The sequence below is a fragment of the Xyrauchen texanus genome, chromosome 43 (genome assembly GCF_025860055.1).
Source record: "Xyrauchen texanus isolate HMW12.3.18 chromosome 43, RBS_HiC_50CHRs, whole genome shotgun sequence".
NCBI lineage: Eukaryota > Metazoa > Chordata > Actinopteri > Cypriniformes > Catostomidae > Xyrauchen > Xyrauchen texanus.
In genome coordinates this window covers 23981340-23998491 of record NC_068318.1, presented here as the reverse complement: position 1 = coordinate 23998491, position 17152 = coordinate 23981340, and the positions used below count along the sequence as shown (strand labels likewise).

Below are 17152 nucleotides of genomic sequence, written 5' to 3'. Positions count from 1 at the left end.
CCCAAGCTCCGCCTTCTCCAGAACTACTGTAGCCAACGTCACAGGGACCGCTCCCTCCATAATTTCAGGAGGTTGAGGTGATATATTTGACTTGCGGCCCCTCTATCGGTTTGCCCCCCCCAACTTGTCGTGTGACCTCAAAGGGTCCTTGCCACTTAATTTGGAGCTCGGTGAGGGGAGAAATACTAGTACCTTATCTCCCGGCTTAATTCCCACAGCCGAATTCCCCTGTTATACAGTCTTGAGCTTGGAGCAAATTCTCCTGTGATAGTTACCCCAAGGTATGGAGTTTTGCTCGAAGATCAAGAATGTATTGAATTTCATTTCTACCGGATGAAGGTCCTTCCTCCCAAGCTTCGCGTATGACATCAAGCACACCGCGCTGACACAGTAGTGTCTGTGACATAAAGGTTGTGCCCTGATCAGCGAGGATCTCTTTCAGAATCCCCACATGGGAGATTATTTTTAAAAGTGCCTCTGCAACACTACGAGCGGAGATAATGCATAAAGGCACTGCTTCCGGATATCGCATTGCATAATCCACTAGGACTAATACAAAGCGATGTCCACATGCGGACTGCTCTAATGGCCCGACGAGGTCCATGCCAATTCTCTCGAAGAGGACCTCGATCAGCGGACCTCGATGGGGTGGCCGGCAGGTTCACCAGCTGACATTTGCGGCCTGTTGCACACCACCTGTGGACATTACCGCCAATGCCTGGCCAATAAAATCAGGCTATTAGACAGTTCAGTGTTTTTCTTTACCCTAGATGACCCACCATGGGATTATAATGAGCCCCCTGGAACACCATTTCCCAACAGCTCCTGGTATTAAGAGCTGGATTGTACCTTCCTTTGTTTGTGGATCCTGCATCACTCTATACAACCGCATGTTTATAATCGCGAAATAGGGATATGAAAGTGCGATATTCGGCCGGAGTTATTGACCATCGATCATGCTCACTTGGTCGAAGGCATGCTTGAGGGTTTGTCTTGCGACTGCTCTAAAGGCAAATCCCCTTTGGGAAATCCCCTGAGGATGGCAGGGGCTGCAGCCTCACCCATAGACATATAAATATATATTTATATGTCTATGGCCTCACCCCACCTCGGCCTCGGCTCCGCCTCCCTTGCCAGAGCATTGCACATTTCACATCTCATCGCTTTTATGAAGGACCCATCTGTGCATATTCCCTTTAACACATTTCTAAATTCAGGCCAATTAGTCCCCAAAATCAGCAGATGGGTGAGGCGGGAACTTAACGCAGCCTCCACTCTTATGTTTATTTCCCAAAAACTTTATCACAAAGGTCACCACGGTGTAATTGTGAATATCCCCATGCACACACTTCACCCTCACCCTTTTGGTGGTGCCCAAAGTCTCACGTTGAACCAAGCGTTGGTGGATAGTGGTTTGATTACAACCCGTGTCCACCAATGCTTTGTGAGTACCCTCTTGACTCTTACCGGTACACTCTGGCCCAATCGGAGGCAGCATGCGGAGTGTCTGGGATCCGGACCACCATCCCCAGTTCCATTACAGGGCATTGATCCTGGAAGTGTCCCGGATCCCCTCAACTCCGGGCAGACTGGACCACGTTTTAAATATCATCAGTGTTATATGGTCAGAACAGGCAGTAATGTCCCCTTAGCCCTGTGAGAAGGATGGGATTGATCAGTGGAGAGTGCAAAGAGAATTTAAGAGTCATACATCAGAACATGTTATTAAGCTTTCTACCATAGTCCAAAGAGGACTACATTCCCAAAAACATCCCCAGGAATTCCTTTGGTCAAGTGTTGTAGCTTCTAGCCCATGTATGTACACTTTGAGGTCATCTATAGGATAGTGCACCCCTAAAAGTGAACAAAATACATTTTAACAGATACACATTTAAAATAACGTTCTTTCATTCTGTCTTTCTCTTTCGCGAAAACAGATCACAATATTAATGACTCATCTTGCACACAAGAACGTGTACAAATGAATGCTCTCTAGAATGAGAAAGTACCCATGTAAATATGTCACAACAGAATAAAAACTGCACTCAACAAGCTATCATGGGTTCTTTAATGTAGTCGAAAAACATATAGTAATGGATGTTTTAGAGGCCATTCAAAGGTTTAAGGATGAAAGCATGGATAAATCTTCAAGACAGTCCCAACAACTCTCTCTAGTGCATCTTATAGCATCACAACGAAAATTAGCATTGTGATTGACATCTATTGATTTGTTCTCTGTTCATGGGAAATCTAGAGATCAGAGAGAGTTAGAATAGAAAAATAAATGGCAGATTGAACCACTTTTAACAACACCTTGCCATCTCTGAATGTGGACAAAGCTTACATGGCATTTTAAATGCCAAGAGCATTGTACATCTTTCACTGCTGTGAAAAAATATCCTTGCATGAGTTATATTTAAAGATATATTAATACTTTAATGACGTATGACAATTATTAAAGTTGAGAACATGCACTCAAACAATCACGACAATTAGTATTCTGTTATTAGTACTATACATATAACATTTTATTATATTGCTGTCAATCAGAACTTCTTGCTGATTCCAAGCTGACAATTAATCACTCTTAAATCAAAGCTGATTGTGTTTTACTTGCATATTTTCCATTAATTAGTGGTGCCTGCTACATTACTCATTACTCAGATTTGAACAAACTTCTCATCCTAAGAATTACACTTTGGAGGGTACCATCTGTGCTAAGCAAATGGTTAATACCTCAAATCAACATGTGGTTATTACTTTTCTAAGAAATCAAACAATCTTTGCATGGTATGCCATAAAACGGCAAAGAAAACCATTTACACACTGAAGGTGGCACCCAAATTTCATAGAGACTTTACAGAGATTATGCAACCACACAGAACACACAATCAACCACCTAACGCCCACGCAACCACCCAGACAACCCGAGCAACCACATAGCAACATGCTAAAATCCACCCAGAACACCTTAGCAAATATATAATTATGCCCTAGCAACCACCCACAACACCAGTGATACAAAATGCAAGAAATACTTGCTTAAAATTCATAACACTATGTTTTTGCAACACTGTAAAAAATTAAAAGTTGAGTAAACTTAAAAAAGTAAGGCAACCAGATGCAAAGCATTTTTAAGTTTACTCAACTTCAGGCAAATTAGTTTGCCCAAAGTAACAATTCAAGTTGGATCTTAAATTACATTAACTTAATACAATAAGTTTAGCGACCTCAAAAATATAAATGATTATTTAGTTAAATAAACTTGGATTTTTACGTATAGCTGTCCATAACTTTCAATATTTTTGAAACTAATATAATACAAAACATTTTTAAGCAGATCCATATTTCAATATAAGATCGTACGGAAGAGGATTAGGGCCAAGCAATAATAAAAAAATAAAACCATCTCGAGATTAAAGTCATTATAATGCGAGATTAAACTCGTTAAATTTCGAGAAAAAAGTCGAAATACAATCTTGAGAATAAACTCATTAAATATACGCTATACGCACTGCACACGGAGTATGTGTGAAACGGGCGTTAGAGAGAGCATTGGGAATCGGGCATTCCAAATTGGGGAGGAAAACTTTTTTTCCCCAAAAGGTTATTGTAGGCCTATATTATAAACATGTTTAGCTTATTTATCGTGTATAATTTACAGACATTCTGTTAATAAGGTAGAAACATTGGGGAATTTGGGACTTCATATGTTTCAGTCTCTCCTTCAAGAACACAAACGGTCACGTTTGCGTCATGAAAAAGGCAGAATTTACAATAACACGTCTAGCTCAGTAATATTTAGTACAGGGGAATTATAAAACGGTTTACAGTCGCCATCTACTGGTTGAGATAATCGCCTCAATTTAATTAGATTTTATTTTCAATGCATTTTTAATTTTTGTTTCTTTATTTCTTCTCAAAGGATTGTCATTGTCTAAATAAAAAATAAGATTAGGTAGACTAATGTAAAGTCAGGAATGTAATTAAATCAGTACTGTACAATCTTTTTTTGTAGGATTTTACGTATGCCCACCTGAAATATTTGATGATACGTATGACCGCCAGAACAACAAGTAGTCTTTTGACCCGGAATATTTTCAATGTACTAACGTGATTCTCTCCACAGTGCTGCGCGAGCTGCGACTGATGGCACTGGCAAGACAGACAGTCCGAATAATCTGATCCACCAATCAGAACGTTCAATTTAGGTGCGATTGAATATTTGCTAGCCAATCATATTTCAGCTTCAATAAAGGGCGGGACATGTACAGCGTCTGATGCACAAATATCTTGAGTAACCATAATTTGCGTTATACATTTATTTCCCTTCTAAACGTATATATATATATATATATATATATATATATATATATATATATACAGAGAAAATATACAGAGAAAAGAACATAGTATACAAAGAAAACAAAAAAACATTAATTCTTATGTAGGATATAAGTGATAATACTAGATAACTTGTTAACGTGAACATTACTACACTCATATTAGCTACAATGCTTAACAGTTTATTGCGTATTATGAATTAGTTTATTAGTTAGATAGAGTAATAATTACATTTAATTACAACAGTCATTTTTACAACATACAACATAAACATTTAATACACCACTGGATTAAATATATAAACAAACTATATATATATAGTTATATATTATGGTCTATCTTATTCTTCAATAGTTCATTCTGCGAATTAATTGTCGATAATCAGAAAAAGAGTTCCACAGTGTATTGAATTTTTGATACGACAAAACTACTGTCCCTTATCGCTCCCTGTAGTCGGTGTGTTGACAGCGCGTTGCGCGGGTTAATGTTTCTCGGTAGCAGAGGGCTCACAATAACATTGCGTTTCATCTTCATATCGGAGTAATATTCTCAGTTTTCAGAGCACAAAATGAGTTTATGGGTCGACAAATACAGACCAACGTCTTTGGCTAAACTGGACTATCACAAGGAGCAAGCAAATCAACTAAAAAATCTGGTAATACTGCAACAACGCTAGAAGTTTCAAATTATGTAAAACAAATTAAAGTGATGTTGAACAATTATAATAACTGAAACTGAATTAAAACTACCTTCCATGTAAGTCACTGAGCCCTCTGAAGAAATGTGTCTTTCGAAATGGTCTATTAAATAATTACATGCATACACTTTATAGTGACTGTAATGAAAATAAAGCCTATAGTAAACAAGTAGGTAGCTATCTCTAAAGCAGTCTCTCTCTGTTTGATTTTGCAGGTCCAATGTGGTGACTTTCCACACTTGTTGGTTTATGGACCGGCTGGTGCTGGGAAGAAAACCCGCATCATGTGTCTGCTGAGAGAGCTGTATGGCCCTGGGGTGGAAAAACTCAGGATTGAGCATCAGTCTATTACGGTATATAAAGCAATTCCTGATCAATGATGTAAGTTGATGTAAACCATTATTAATTATGAGGCTTAACATTAGCGTTTGTCTCTTGTAGACTCCATCTAAAAAGAAACTTGAAATCAACACCATTGCCAGCAACTACCATATAGAGGTGAATCCTAGGTAATGAAAAGTTCCACTCGATTACATTAGCTGTGTGTGTGTAAATGCCATTTATGTTTAGAGCTTTATTTCACTACCAGATCACTCATGTGACATGTCTGACCCGTTTGTCCTCAGTGATGCCGGGAACAGTGACCGTGTGGTCATTCAGGAGCTGATAAAAACGGTTGCTCAGTCTCAACAGATTCAGTCCAGTGCTCAGAGGGAGTTCAAAGGTTTGGCTTTGTTCATTCATTGGCAGAGGCATTCATCATATTGTATTAGATCATTAATCTAAAGCTGTGCAGTAGACATGAGCTGGGACTTGATTTGATGGTATCTCATTATATCTATCACAGACTCAATATAGCTTTTAGTATAGATAATGATGTTCCTGGTTTAATCCCAGTGGTGCTATTGACGGAGGTGGACAGGCTCACTAAAGATGCTCAGCATGCCTTGCGACGTACGATGGAGAAGTACATGTCCACCTGCCGACTGATTCTATGCTGTAACTCCACCTCTAAAGTGATCGCTCCTATCAGGAGCAGGTGCCTGGCTGTGAGAGTCCCCCTGCCAAGTGTGGAAGAGGTGTGGTTGCACTTTCTATAATCTATTATTATAAAATATCTTGACTAATATGTTTGTCCATGTACTATTTAAAAAAAAAAAAACATATAGTAAAGTACATATAAATGCTATGTGTCCAGCTAAGTTACTATCAGAACTGTATCTTGCATTTAGGTTAAGTGTGTTCTCATTGATATCTGAAACTGATAGTTCCTCCCTCCCTCCTCTCAGGTGTGCAGTGTTCTGTCAGGTGTGTGCAGGAAGGAGGGGCTGCTACTTCCTTCTGAGCTGGCCAAACAGATCGCTGAGAAGTCTGGCCGCAACCTTCGCAAAGCCCTTCTGATGTGTGAAGCCTGCAGGGTACAGCAGTAAGTGAAAGCAATAGGATCAGGCTTATTTATGTGTATTTCTAAGCCGTTGCTCCAAGGAAGCTGAATTTGCTTTTACTTTAAGAATAACTTGCATTATCAATGTTGAATAGAAATGATGTCTATATGTTTTTTATTCAGGTATCCATTCTCTCCAGATCAAGATATTCCTGAAACAGACTGGGAGGTGTACCTTAGAGAGACAGCTAATGCTATTGTCAGTCAGCAGAGCCCTCAAAGGTCAGAACAAAATGCATCTATTGAAGCAAAAACTAAAAATTCACTAGCTGTTTGCTTGTGCTTATAAAAATGCAGGGCTTCTCAATGTCACAAGAATGAGAATGAACAGCTAAATTGTTGTCCGTTATACTCTTGCAGACTTTTGGAGGTTCGAGCACGACTATATGAACTTCTTACACATTGCATCCCACCAGAAATCATCATGAAGGTATATTTGCGGGCAAATTATATTTTGTGCTGAACAATATATCTGATTTGGGACAAAAGTTACCCAATCGTGGTCAATTACTGCATTAACACTTTATACTTCCATGGTATTCCAGGGCCTGGTGACAGAGTTGCTTAGTAACTGTGATGGGCACCTGAAAGCTGAAGTGGCTCAGATGGCTGCATACTATGAGCACAGACTGCAGCTGGGCAACAAAGCAATCTACCACCTGGAGGCATTTGTAGCCAAATTCATGGCCATCTACAAGAAGTTTATGGAAGATGGACTTGACAACTTCATGTTCTGAGTCATTGTAGCCTAAATGAAAGATATTTAAGATGCCTGATTTTTTTTCATAATAAAAGTATTTTTTTCTAAAAGTTTTGACTTGTTTTTGCCTTTTGGGAATATGATAAAGGTAGAGTAGAGTAGAGTAGAGTACTGCATGGTTGGAAGTCAGATTACAGAATGCGGATGCTATAAGATGTATTAATACTTGTCTTATTTCTAAACAAATACAGAAGAAAAAGATATTGTGAATGTAAATTACAAATGGAATGAAAGCCTTAAAAAAAAAAAAGTAACATATTTTGGATTTTAAGCATGAAAAAAAAAGAGAAGTCTTAGATACTTAACAAAATGGCATAAAAGTGTATATACATTTATAGTTTAAGGCTATAAGATGTGTCACATGTTTATTTACATTTATGCATTTGGCAGATGCTTTTATCCAAAGTGACTTACAGAGCACTTATTATAGGGACAAGCAACCTGGAGTTAAGTGCCTTGCTCAAGGACACAATGGTGGTGGCTGTGGGGTTTGAACCAGTGTCCTTCTGATTACCAGATTACTAGTTATGTGCTTAGACCACTACACCACCACCAGCAGATAATTAAATACATCCATATAAAATTATAATATTAAATACATTTTCTTTTAAGCATACTATAAAGTAAAAGCACACATTAAAATGTTTCATTAAACTAACCACAGTATGGCCCTCTTTAACATGCCAGGCAGAGTAAAATACTTAAACTCTACATTGTAATTAAACTGCTATGCAATTAAAAGCACTAAATAAAGCAATATTTTTCTCCAACTAATAAATAGTCTTTTTACATTAAATAAATAGCTGGTTCTTCTTTGATCATGTAGTATCCATAGGGAAACAATGTGAACACCATAATTCAAGAATGTGTTATAGGCAGTATTGTGAAGGTTCTTTTTAAAATAACATTATTTAAATGGATGAATTATTTAGAAATTAGCCTCATTTTGCAACTAAGCAAAGAATCCAGTCAGTAATCATCATTTTATGGCCCATAATGGTCATATTAAAAACGTTTTAGTATGATTTTATCTTGATTCAATTATTTGAAAAAATGTAGCTCCTTGTGTTTATAATTATTAGCCACTCTGCATTCTCCTGTAACCTTTCGCACAAAACTAAGCATAACCACTGATATAATATTAACAGAATGTGGGTGTTTGTACTTACGAAAGTCTTTGATTTTCAATTCCTATTTCTCCTTGTTGCCATATACTTCGCCAACCATTAAGAAAAATAAATAAATAATAAGAAAGGAGTCCAACCAAGCCAAGAAACCCTTTTCTTTCATCGTTTTGTAGTTAATTTGTGCCTCTTGATTGCATAGTAGATAAAAAGGCATATTGTAATGAGCATACAAATGGCCACTAGAGACAGAAAACCAACGATAGGCTGCTTGGTTAGGATATAACACCCAGAGCAGTGCACTGAGGCATGGGTACACTGCTGTGGAATTGTACCTGGGGCAGGAAAGCCATTATGGTTGATAATGTTTCTATAATGGTCTAGTGAAGATTTTAAAATGACCTCCTCTTGCACATGACCATACATGCCAAAGCCTGGATCCCGTTGGTCGTTGAATGCATATGCAAAATAGCCTTTCAGATCAATGCCATCCAGTGAATACGCTAAAAGAACAAACCAGAGGTTAGAAAAAGATTAAACTCTGATGCTAACTACTATGTACCTGTGACGTAAATATAAAGCTAATTCAGGTGGTAAATAAGGCATTGTCTGGATATGGGAACAGTAAACAAATGTTTCTCCAAAGCTTAAGATGTAGAGCGGCTTGCTAGTTGAGTTCAGCAAACTGTTTCCCTAGGTTTCTGCTTAATAATTAAACCGCTGCGTTATGCCACTGTTATGTGTGTTCAGTGTGAGCTTTGCATCCCTAAATAGAGATGGCATAGTTTTGAGTCATCAGAACTTATCCAATTGAATTACAGTTCTGTCAAAATGAAATGTTTCCTGAACAGTGCACAAAAGTATTGACAAATACTATCTGAAGCTAAATATGGCCACATCCACTCCAAACATCATTGTTTTCCAAAGTATGCAGTAATGGAGTGCGCTTTCAAAATGCTCTGAGTGACGAAAATGCCAACCTAGTTTAGATGGAAGGTGTAAATGTAGCAAATTCAATGCATTTTCAAACTAAAATTTATTTGTGTGGATGGGGCCTAAGTCTGTCAATCAATTTCAAATTATAATTGCCAATTATAATAGATTTTTTCTAAGAAAAGGTGATACAGGTGGTACAGTAACTCAAGCCTGATTTGTTTTCCGATAGTAGGAAAATACCTTTTTGTGGAATTTAGTTATGGGTCAAGGGACAAGAATTGTTAATTGCGTTTTTTTTATTTCATCATATAATGTTTTCTTTTCTGTATAATAAATCAAGCCAAATTAACACTTAACAAATTAACAAATTGACAGGTCTAAAGTTTACACAAAATGTAAGGTGACTCACCTTTTAAGGCTTCATTAATGTAGTTGTAAAGGTAGTAGACACGCAAGCTATCTTTAAACCTAGCAGTATCCTCTTGAACACCGTTGGCCATCACGTAAATGGGAACCCCTTTATATCTAGAGTTAACCCAATTTAGTGCCTTGCGAAGACCCCAGGGGACCACAGGAGAGTTGCGTCTCGGAGACATGATCCAAGTGACATCAGATATCAACTGCACCTGCAACTTGTCCTTGAAGGTGTATTTGTCCTCTACCCCGTCATATACCATTGAGGTAGTAAAGTGACTGATGGCGAAGAAATCATAGGTTCCTTTAACCAACTGGTGATCCTCTTCACTGAACGTTGGTAAGTGATAATTGAAGAGATCTATATTGTTTCGCTGTTGGAGCCAGCTACGCATCACTGGAGGATAATCCCCGCTACCAAAGATGGGCTCCGCAAACCAGCCAACTCGAAAGTCCAAGACTCGGTTAGCAGGCTCCACGTCTTCTCTGTTGAAAGAAAATGCAGGTTCGACCCAGTCCATATGAAGAACCAGTGATGCCTTGCCACCTTGAGCTTTGCGGAACTCACCGTCATAAATGCGCCAAGCTAATGCATGGGCACGAAGAAGCTGGTGGCCCACTGCGTATTCAAGCTCTTCATCATTGGGCTCATTCAGCGTGATCCACAGCTTGACATGAGTTCCAAGCCGTTGGAAACACAACCTGGCATAGTTGGCAAAGGCTTGGACTGTCTCCTCACTCTGCCAGCCCCCACTTGCCTCCATGGGTGCAGGTAGGCTGGACAGTTTACCGGTATGGTGCCAAAGGGTCACAACTGGGGTTACGTTAACCTTTCGTAGCTCACTAACAAAGCAGTGGTAGTAGTTTAGCAGTGTTTTGTTAGCGTCAGACACTCTGCCCGTTGGAATGATGGAGGACCAGTTGAGGGAGAAATGGAAGTGTGAGACCTGCATGCGCTGCACATCAGACACCTGCTGGTGTATGCTGGCATAATCAGCACAATGCCATGCCCTGCGCAGAGCGGGAGCCTGCACACCTGGGACCTTTTTTAGCTCTCCATTACCCGAAATGTTCCAAATGTACACACTGGGGTCTGCAAACTGGGTAGGTGTGGTTTCAACCTTCAAAAGTGGATCGAAAAATTCAGATAATTTCAGTTGGCAATAGAGCAAGTTCATGTATTCACATTAATTTAAGTGGGTTGAATTGAATGAACTTTAGGTGCTGTATATACAAATGATATTACGTTGTATATTTAAGTTCTAAGGTTTTGAACATAGGTCAAAGGTAAAGGCTAAACACACCATATGATCTACAGAGAATCTAGGTTCTACAAAAATGAACTTTAATCCTCCAACTCACAACAAACAACTAATGGGAAAAAATCAAGAACAATCAAATCAGTTTGATTTGCTAACCACACTGAACTTTATATGTCGGTGTACAAAAGCAAGGAAATCTCTTTGTGCCATTTCTGGGTTTGGATCAAATGTGAATTAACTACCATTGTCAGCATGTTCATCCAAATATGTACATATGACCTTTCATTACTTATTTACTGTAGATTAAATATTCATTTACTTTTAAGTTTCCAGCATAAAACCTATCCTGGTGTGTGTCCCTGCTGTGTAAATTCGTACATTTTACTTATCAAAAACATAGCAACATTAACAGAAACTATTTTTCCAACCCTGAATTTCAGATAAATAATTGCAAATCCCCCAAATTTAAGAAGACTTGTAAATATTATTATTGTAATAAATTACAAGTTCACTTGACAAAGAAACCTTTGCAGCCCGCTAACACCATTTTCCAATGTCTTGTTCACAAATACTGTATATGTTTGCTTGAATCATTAATATTAAGGGAAAAGGATTATATATTTATAATCATTATCTGATTGGCATACTATGTAGATTTCCCAATTCATGAAGCAAAATGTCCATTTTCCCATTATTAGTATTCCATTACCATTATATATAAGTATCTACTCCTTTTTAATGCATTTATTACATCTAAAATGCCACCTATAAACTTTCTGTTAAGAGAGATCACGCTATTTGTACTGAATGCTTAATTGAACTGGGTAAACTGATCAATCAAAGTGATCCCAAATTTAGAGCTGTACCTGTATGGAGTTGGCCGCCACTCCCCAGGCAAAATCACAGGGAAAGACACCATGTGCAGGACGGTTCTCGGGCAGCTGTGGGAAGCCATTCTTTTCTATGAGTTTGCTATAGAAAGTGGCAGATGTCTTTGGCTCTCTCTTCATATCAGGAGTGTTGAAATCCACATAGAACAGTCCTCGTCGTATACCATATTCGCGGTACCACTCATACCCGTCCAGCAGAGACCAGGCTGTGTAGCCAATCACATTAACTTGGTCAAAGCGGATTGCTGTAAAGAGAAGCACATCTTAAAGCACTCTTAAATAAATGTTTAAAATAATAATGTAAGAAATCTGAATTCTTAAAATGATTATTATTATACTGTAGGTTCGACTCCAATAGACTAAATTGAAAATCTGACATTCTAAACCTATATTAAACCAGGAAATAAACACTAAGTATTTAAAAAAAAAAAAAACATAGAAAAGTTATACCTAAAATGAATAAAAAATATTTAAAATGCTAGACTCAAATATGGAAATTTGTGACTTTGACCATGTTGGCTACTTTGTACAAAAAGTCAGATTTCCTTGCTTCCATTGAAGCAGACAAGATGCTCTTTGGAACATTCTCAAATAATGCTGGGAAAACAAGGATCATCATGTTTTGCATAACCTTGTGGAGTCCATGCAAGCTCAGGTTCATATTGTGAGTAAAGCAAAAGAGTCACCAAATAATAAGAAATACTGAAATTCACTTGTCACTCATATTCTTAACCTGATCATATAGATATTGAAATTAAAACAAATTGTATTGAATATAGAAGCATTTTCACAAGTAGTCTTGTATTTACCTATCTATCTATCTATCTATCTATCTATCTATCTATCTATCTATCTATCTATCTATCTATCTATCTATCTATCTATCTATCTATCTATCTATCCATCCATCCATCCATCTATCTATCTATATATATATATATATATATATATATATATATATATATATGCATATATATATAATATACAGTGTATACTGGATATATTTTTCAGGGGTGATGTCTTTTTGCTTTGTCATATATTATCATTGCCTTCTGATCAGTTGATCAAATATCTTACAGTTCACCCATCTACCTTTCAGAGTCTCCATAATAAAGCGCTTCAGGTAATACATATGCTTGGCATCCTTTGTTTTTGTATTGCCACCTCCATACCAGCCACTCTCCACTACAAATATAGGTGGATTGTTGTACTCTGCTTGGACCCAGTACAGCAGCATCCTCAGGTCCAGGTCTTCAGTCTGGCCAAAGCGCAGGCTGTCATTAATTAGCTGAAAACTAAGAGCAGGTCCATGAGACAGGGCAAAGAAGTCAGCTGTTCCATTAATGTACATGCTCTCGGCCTCCGTGAAGGACGGCAGTCTGTGGGTCAGATTGCGTTTCATGCAGGGCGGATAGCCTCCATCCACAAACAACGGGCGGGCGAACCAGCCAAGCACAAAATCCAGAGAACACTGGCAGGCTCTGCGGTTCTCCAGCCTGGTTCTGCTAGGTTTGATCCAGTGTGAAGCAAGAGCCATGGACACTTGTCCCCCCTGACTGGCACGATATTGGTCGTCGTACAGGTGCCAGGCTGCAGCATGTGCCTAGAAAGCAACAAGACAATTGTAAAAAAAAACTAAAAACTGTACTGTATAAAATTGAAAAAAATTTGATTTCAGTAGATGATTAGAGAGTGCAGTTTCACCACATGCTATCAAAATTATGAATTATTATGAATGACATAAAATGTACACTAGAGCAATATAGTCCAAGCTATCTATGTATGTATGTATGTATCTATCTATCTATCTAGTCAAATCTAACAAATAAAATCATACATTTGAGTAGCTTATTACCTTCAAAAGATTGTGTCCAACTCTGAAAGGCAAATCTGAGTCATTTTTAATCCCAGGTGCCACAACCCCAGTTCCATATCCATGCCAGGCCACAACAAAAGGATTGTCAATGGTAATCCAAAATTTCACATCTGCTCCAAATGTTTTAAAACAAAAGTCTGCATATTCTCTGAATAGTTCCACCATTATTGAATTATTCCAACCTCCAAAGCCGGTCTGCAAATGGTCAGGAAGGTCCCAATGATATAAAGTCACCACAGGTTGCACTTCTATATCCTTTAAACCACGAATTAGATTTTTATAATATTCCACCCCTTTTTCATTGTAACTTTCTTTGGTGCCATTGGAGAAAATGCGTGGCCAGGACAGAGAAAATCTGTAGTGACTGACTTCAAGTTGCTGTAACGCCCGAAGGTCCCCTGCGATGTTGTGATAACTGTCACTACCCACGTCGCCTCTGGATACACGGGTGCCTCCACGTGTAAAAGTGTCCCAGATAGACTTGCCCTTCCCGTCTTTCTCCCAGGCTCCCTCCACTGAATATGCAGCAGTGCCGACAGCCCAAATAAATGTATCAGGGAAAGTATCATATAGGAAGGCTTTGTCACCGGGATATGGAAGTTTGGCAAATCTATCCCATGTGTGCAGTCCTGTACCTGGATTAGCTGCTGTCCACAGTAGTTGACTGAAGAATATTAGTGCCAAAAACAGCCATGTAACTTCCATGGTGTCAGAGAGCCGGACAGCTTTGCAATTGTAATACTATGAAAACAAGTGAGTTTTGTCCCTTACCTCTCCCCTTACTGTTTGCAGTCACAAATGTGGTATAACCCACTTGGCCCCATCTGGGCCCGTTTTTTTGTCCTCTCAGAAACTCTATCAATTATTACCGAGGCACTTGACATGTAAATAGGTTTCCAAGCACTGTGCACTTCCAGCCAGTATAATATTAAATTTCCTCTGTATAACAGGAAACCGCTTATATAACAACTAAAACCATTAATGTTTTTCCCTGTGGCTCTAATGAACTATTGGATATCTCTTAAACGCTTAGTAGGAATACACCGTATTGTATATTACAGGAATAGTAATCACATAGCTATCCAGTAATTAAAATAAGTTATTCAATGACACACTTTCTTGCATATTACACAGTTTATAAATTAAATACAGCTCTATTCTATGAAATGTTAAAAGCAAAGGCATTAAAAAGTGGACAAACTACTACTACTACAACTACAACAACAAAAAAAAAAAAAAAAAAATGGCAAAAAATGGCAGCTGTGAATGTCAGAAATTCAAAGTAAACAAATATGATGTTTCAGGCATTATATAGGATGTCAAATTGGTAACTGTATATTTTACAGTTCACAACTGTACATATCATTAAATTATATAATATTAATAAACCAGCCTACTGGAATTACGATAAATCTTTTTTATTTTAAGAACAATTTTGTATTTTAAGCATATAGACGCTGCCCATTCAAAACACTATCGGGGTAACACACATGACATTAAAATAATGCAATAAACATTGACTAAACAACATACAAGCACCCCAATTTTCAGTGTTTAATGTTCAACTGAGAAACAAACATTTAAAAAAATATAATCAAATGTGATGGGTCATGCAGTGACTTCTGAGTATGTCTAATTATTTTTTATAATATTTTAACAATAGTTTACCCCCCCTAAAAAAAAAACTATTGCCTTGCTAAGCATACATAACTATAAGGTAAATATTAAAATTTACTTCTAAAAATTACAATTTGTACAATAATTGTAAAATTACATGTATTGTCTTGTTAAATATATTACAGTTTTACACAGTATATGGTAAGAGAGCAACCAGTTAGCCAATTAGTTTTCGAATTTAAATTTGTTTTCCATTAAAATTACCACATTTTGTACGATTTACAATTATAAAACATTTACTTTATTACGTTGCAACAGGTTAAACTAGAAGTGTCTGCACTGTATACTGAAAAAAAAAATTCATGTGCTATTAATTGTATTATAGGTATTATATGTCAGTCTGCAATGTACTTTTCTTAAGCATATGAGAAAGGCCTCTCCATCTAGAAGGCTTACAATCATATCCACCTGTTTGTCCTGAATGCACACAGCAGGAACAACAGCCATTGTAATATGTTAATGGCAATAATATGTTCCCTGGCATCATTTTATTAGTTTTCAACCAGACTTTCGGTTCCCTGAATGGACCAACATTACATTATCTGCACAATTTGCATGCTTGACTCGACATCAATATTGCAGACACCTAGGCCACCAAAGTACATAATTGAATACATTAAAGAATTTATGACTTAATAGGCAAAAACAGAGGGCTTTGCACATTTGAATTGGACATGCATGGTAGAGGTAAATGGAGGAAATTGTTTTTCTTTGGTCTTGGTTTATAGCAGATATCTGCTGTTGGACTACAAAGCAGGTCCCTATTTTCCAAGATATAACATAGATTCACTCAAACCGTGCTTGATTTTCAACACTTACATTGTGTCATCCAGGTAAGTGAAAATCACGAGTGTGAGCCTTGTGTTTGCCCAGTGGGCTTGTTACTCGGTCATCTGTTAAAGGTCAGCTTCTTATGTGAATTTATGTTGCTGGTGATGCATAATGTAATTTTCATATAACAAGAACCGGTTTAGTAAGCTCATCATTTTCTCGCCATCTTTTTGGTTCAAACCCGTTTTTTATTTTGTATTCCTTCTGTGGAACACAAAAAGTCTATAGCCACTGCAGGGAGAGAGAGAGAGAGACAGCCCGATATAATACAGAGAGAGACAGACAGAAAGAAAGAACACGAGAGGAAAAATAAGGCAAACAAATTCAAACAGTGCTTTTAGCTGAAACAAAAACAATGGAGTGGCTGAGCATTGCACTTTACATATAGAAGTGAGACACATGTCCGTGTCTGTGTCAGACCTTCCTGTTTAGGATGGTGGTAATTCAGAGGTTGCTTGTTCAAAACACCAATTTCCAAACTGGACAATTATCGGTATTACTTATTGTTTATTTTTAAAATAAGTATACCATGATGCAACAAAGACCTGATCCTGATTTTCTTTTAACATTAAAATATATTCCTGCAATTTCTTTAAATTTGAATTAGCCAATATTCACACCCAAAACATACCACAATAACACAACAGCAACCTCCTCAGTCTAAAATACACATGCCTTTAGCCACAGGTAATGCAAAGAAAAGATTAAAGAGCCTGAACTTTAGTGAGCCTAAAATTTCAAGCCCTTCCTGCATTATAGTTTATTACCTTTTTCCCTGTTTACCTTTTATAGATTGAATCATAACAGAGGGTTTTAAAACCCACTTTTTATTACCCTGCAATTATTTGGCTACCCAGCAACAGCCTGATTACCTAACAAATTATTACTGTGCTTATG

At 37.6% G+C, this 17152-nt stretch overlaps 2 protein-coding genes across 4 annotated transcripts; one reads left to right on the top strand and one right to left on the bottom strand.

Moving 5' to 3' along the window:
• Window positions 1-1540: 1540 nt before the first annotated feature.
• On the bottom strand, window positions 1541-14510 carry kl (klotho). 3 transcript variants are annotated; one of them, XR_007969528.1, is made up of 6 exons: window positions 13727-14510; window positions 12964-13474; window positions 11848-12116; window positions 9715-10840; window positions 8415-8872; window positions 1541-1654 (listed from the first exon to the last, which is right to left on the bottom strand). XR_007969528.1 is itself a non-coding variant. In XM_052116139.1 (5 exons), the coding sequence occupies exons 1-5, from the start codon at window positions 14450-14452 to the stop codon at window positions 8532-8534; spliced, it is 2934 nt and encodes a 977-aa protein (XP_051972099.1). In that variant the 5' UTR covers window positions 14453-14510; the 3' UTR covers window positions 7568-8531. The 3 variants fall into 3 exon arrangements, 2 of the variants coding, with proteins under 2 accessions (XP_051972099.1, XP_051972098.1); XM_052116139.1 differs by lacking the exon at window positions 1541-1654 and having other exon boundaries at window positions 7568-8872; window positions 11848-12077; XM_052116138.1 differs by lacking the exon at window positions 1541-1654 and having other exon boundaries at window positions 7569-8872.
• On the top strand, window positions 4813-7265 carry rfc3 (replication factor C (activator 1) 3). The gene is made up of 9 exons (XM_052116140.1): window positions 4813-4999; window positions 5257-5394; window positions 5483-5550; window positions 5668-5765; window positions 5939-6120; window positions 6331-6467; window positions 6609-6707; window positions 6846-6915; window positions 7031-7265. The coding sequence occupies exons 1-9, from the start codon at window positions 4913-4915 to the stop codon at window positions 7220-7222; spliced, it is 1071 nt and encodes a 356-aa protein (XP_051972100.1). The 5' UTR covers window positions 4813-4912; the 3' UTR covers window positions 7223-7265.
• Window positions 14511-17152: the final 2642 nt, after the last annotated feature.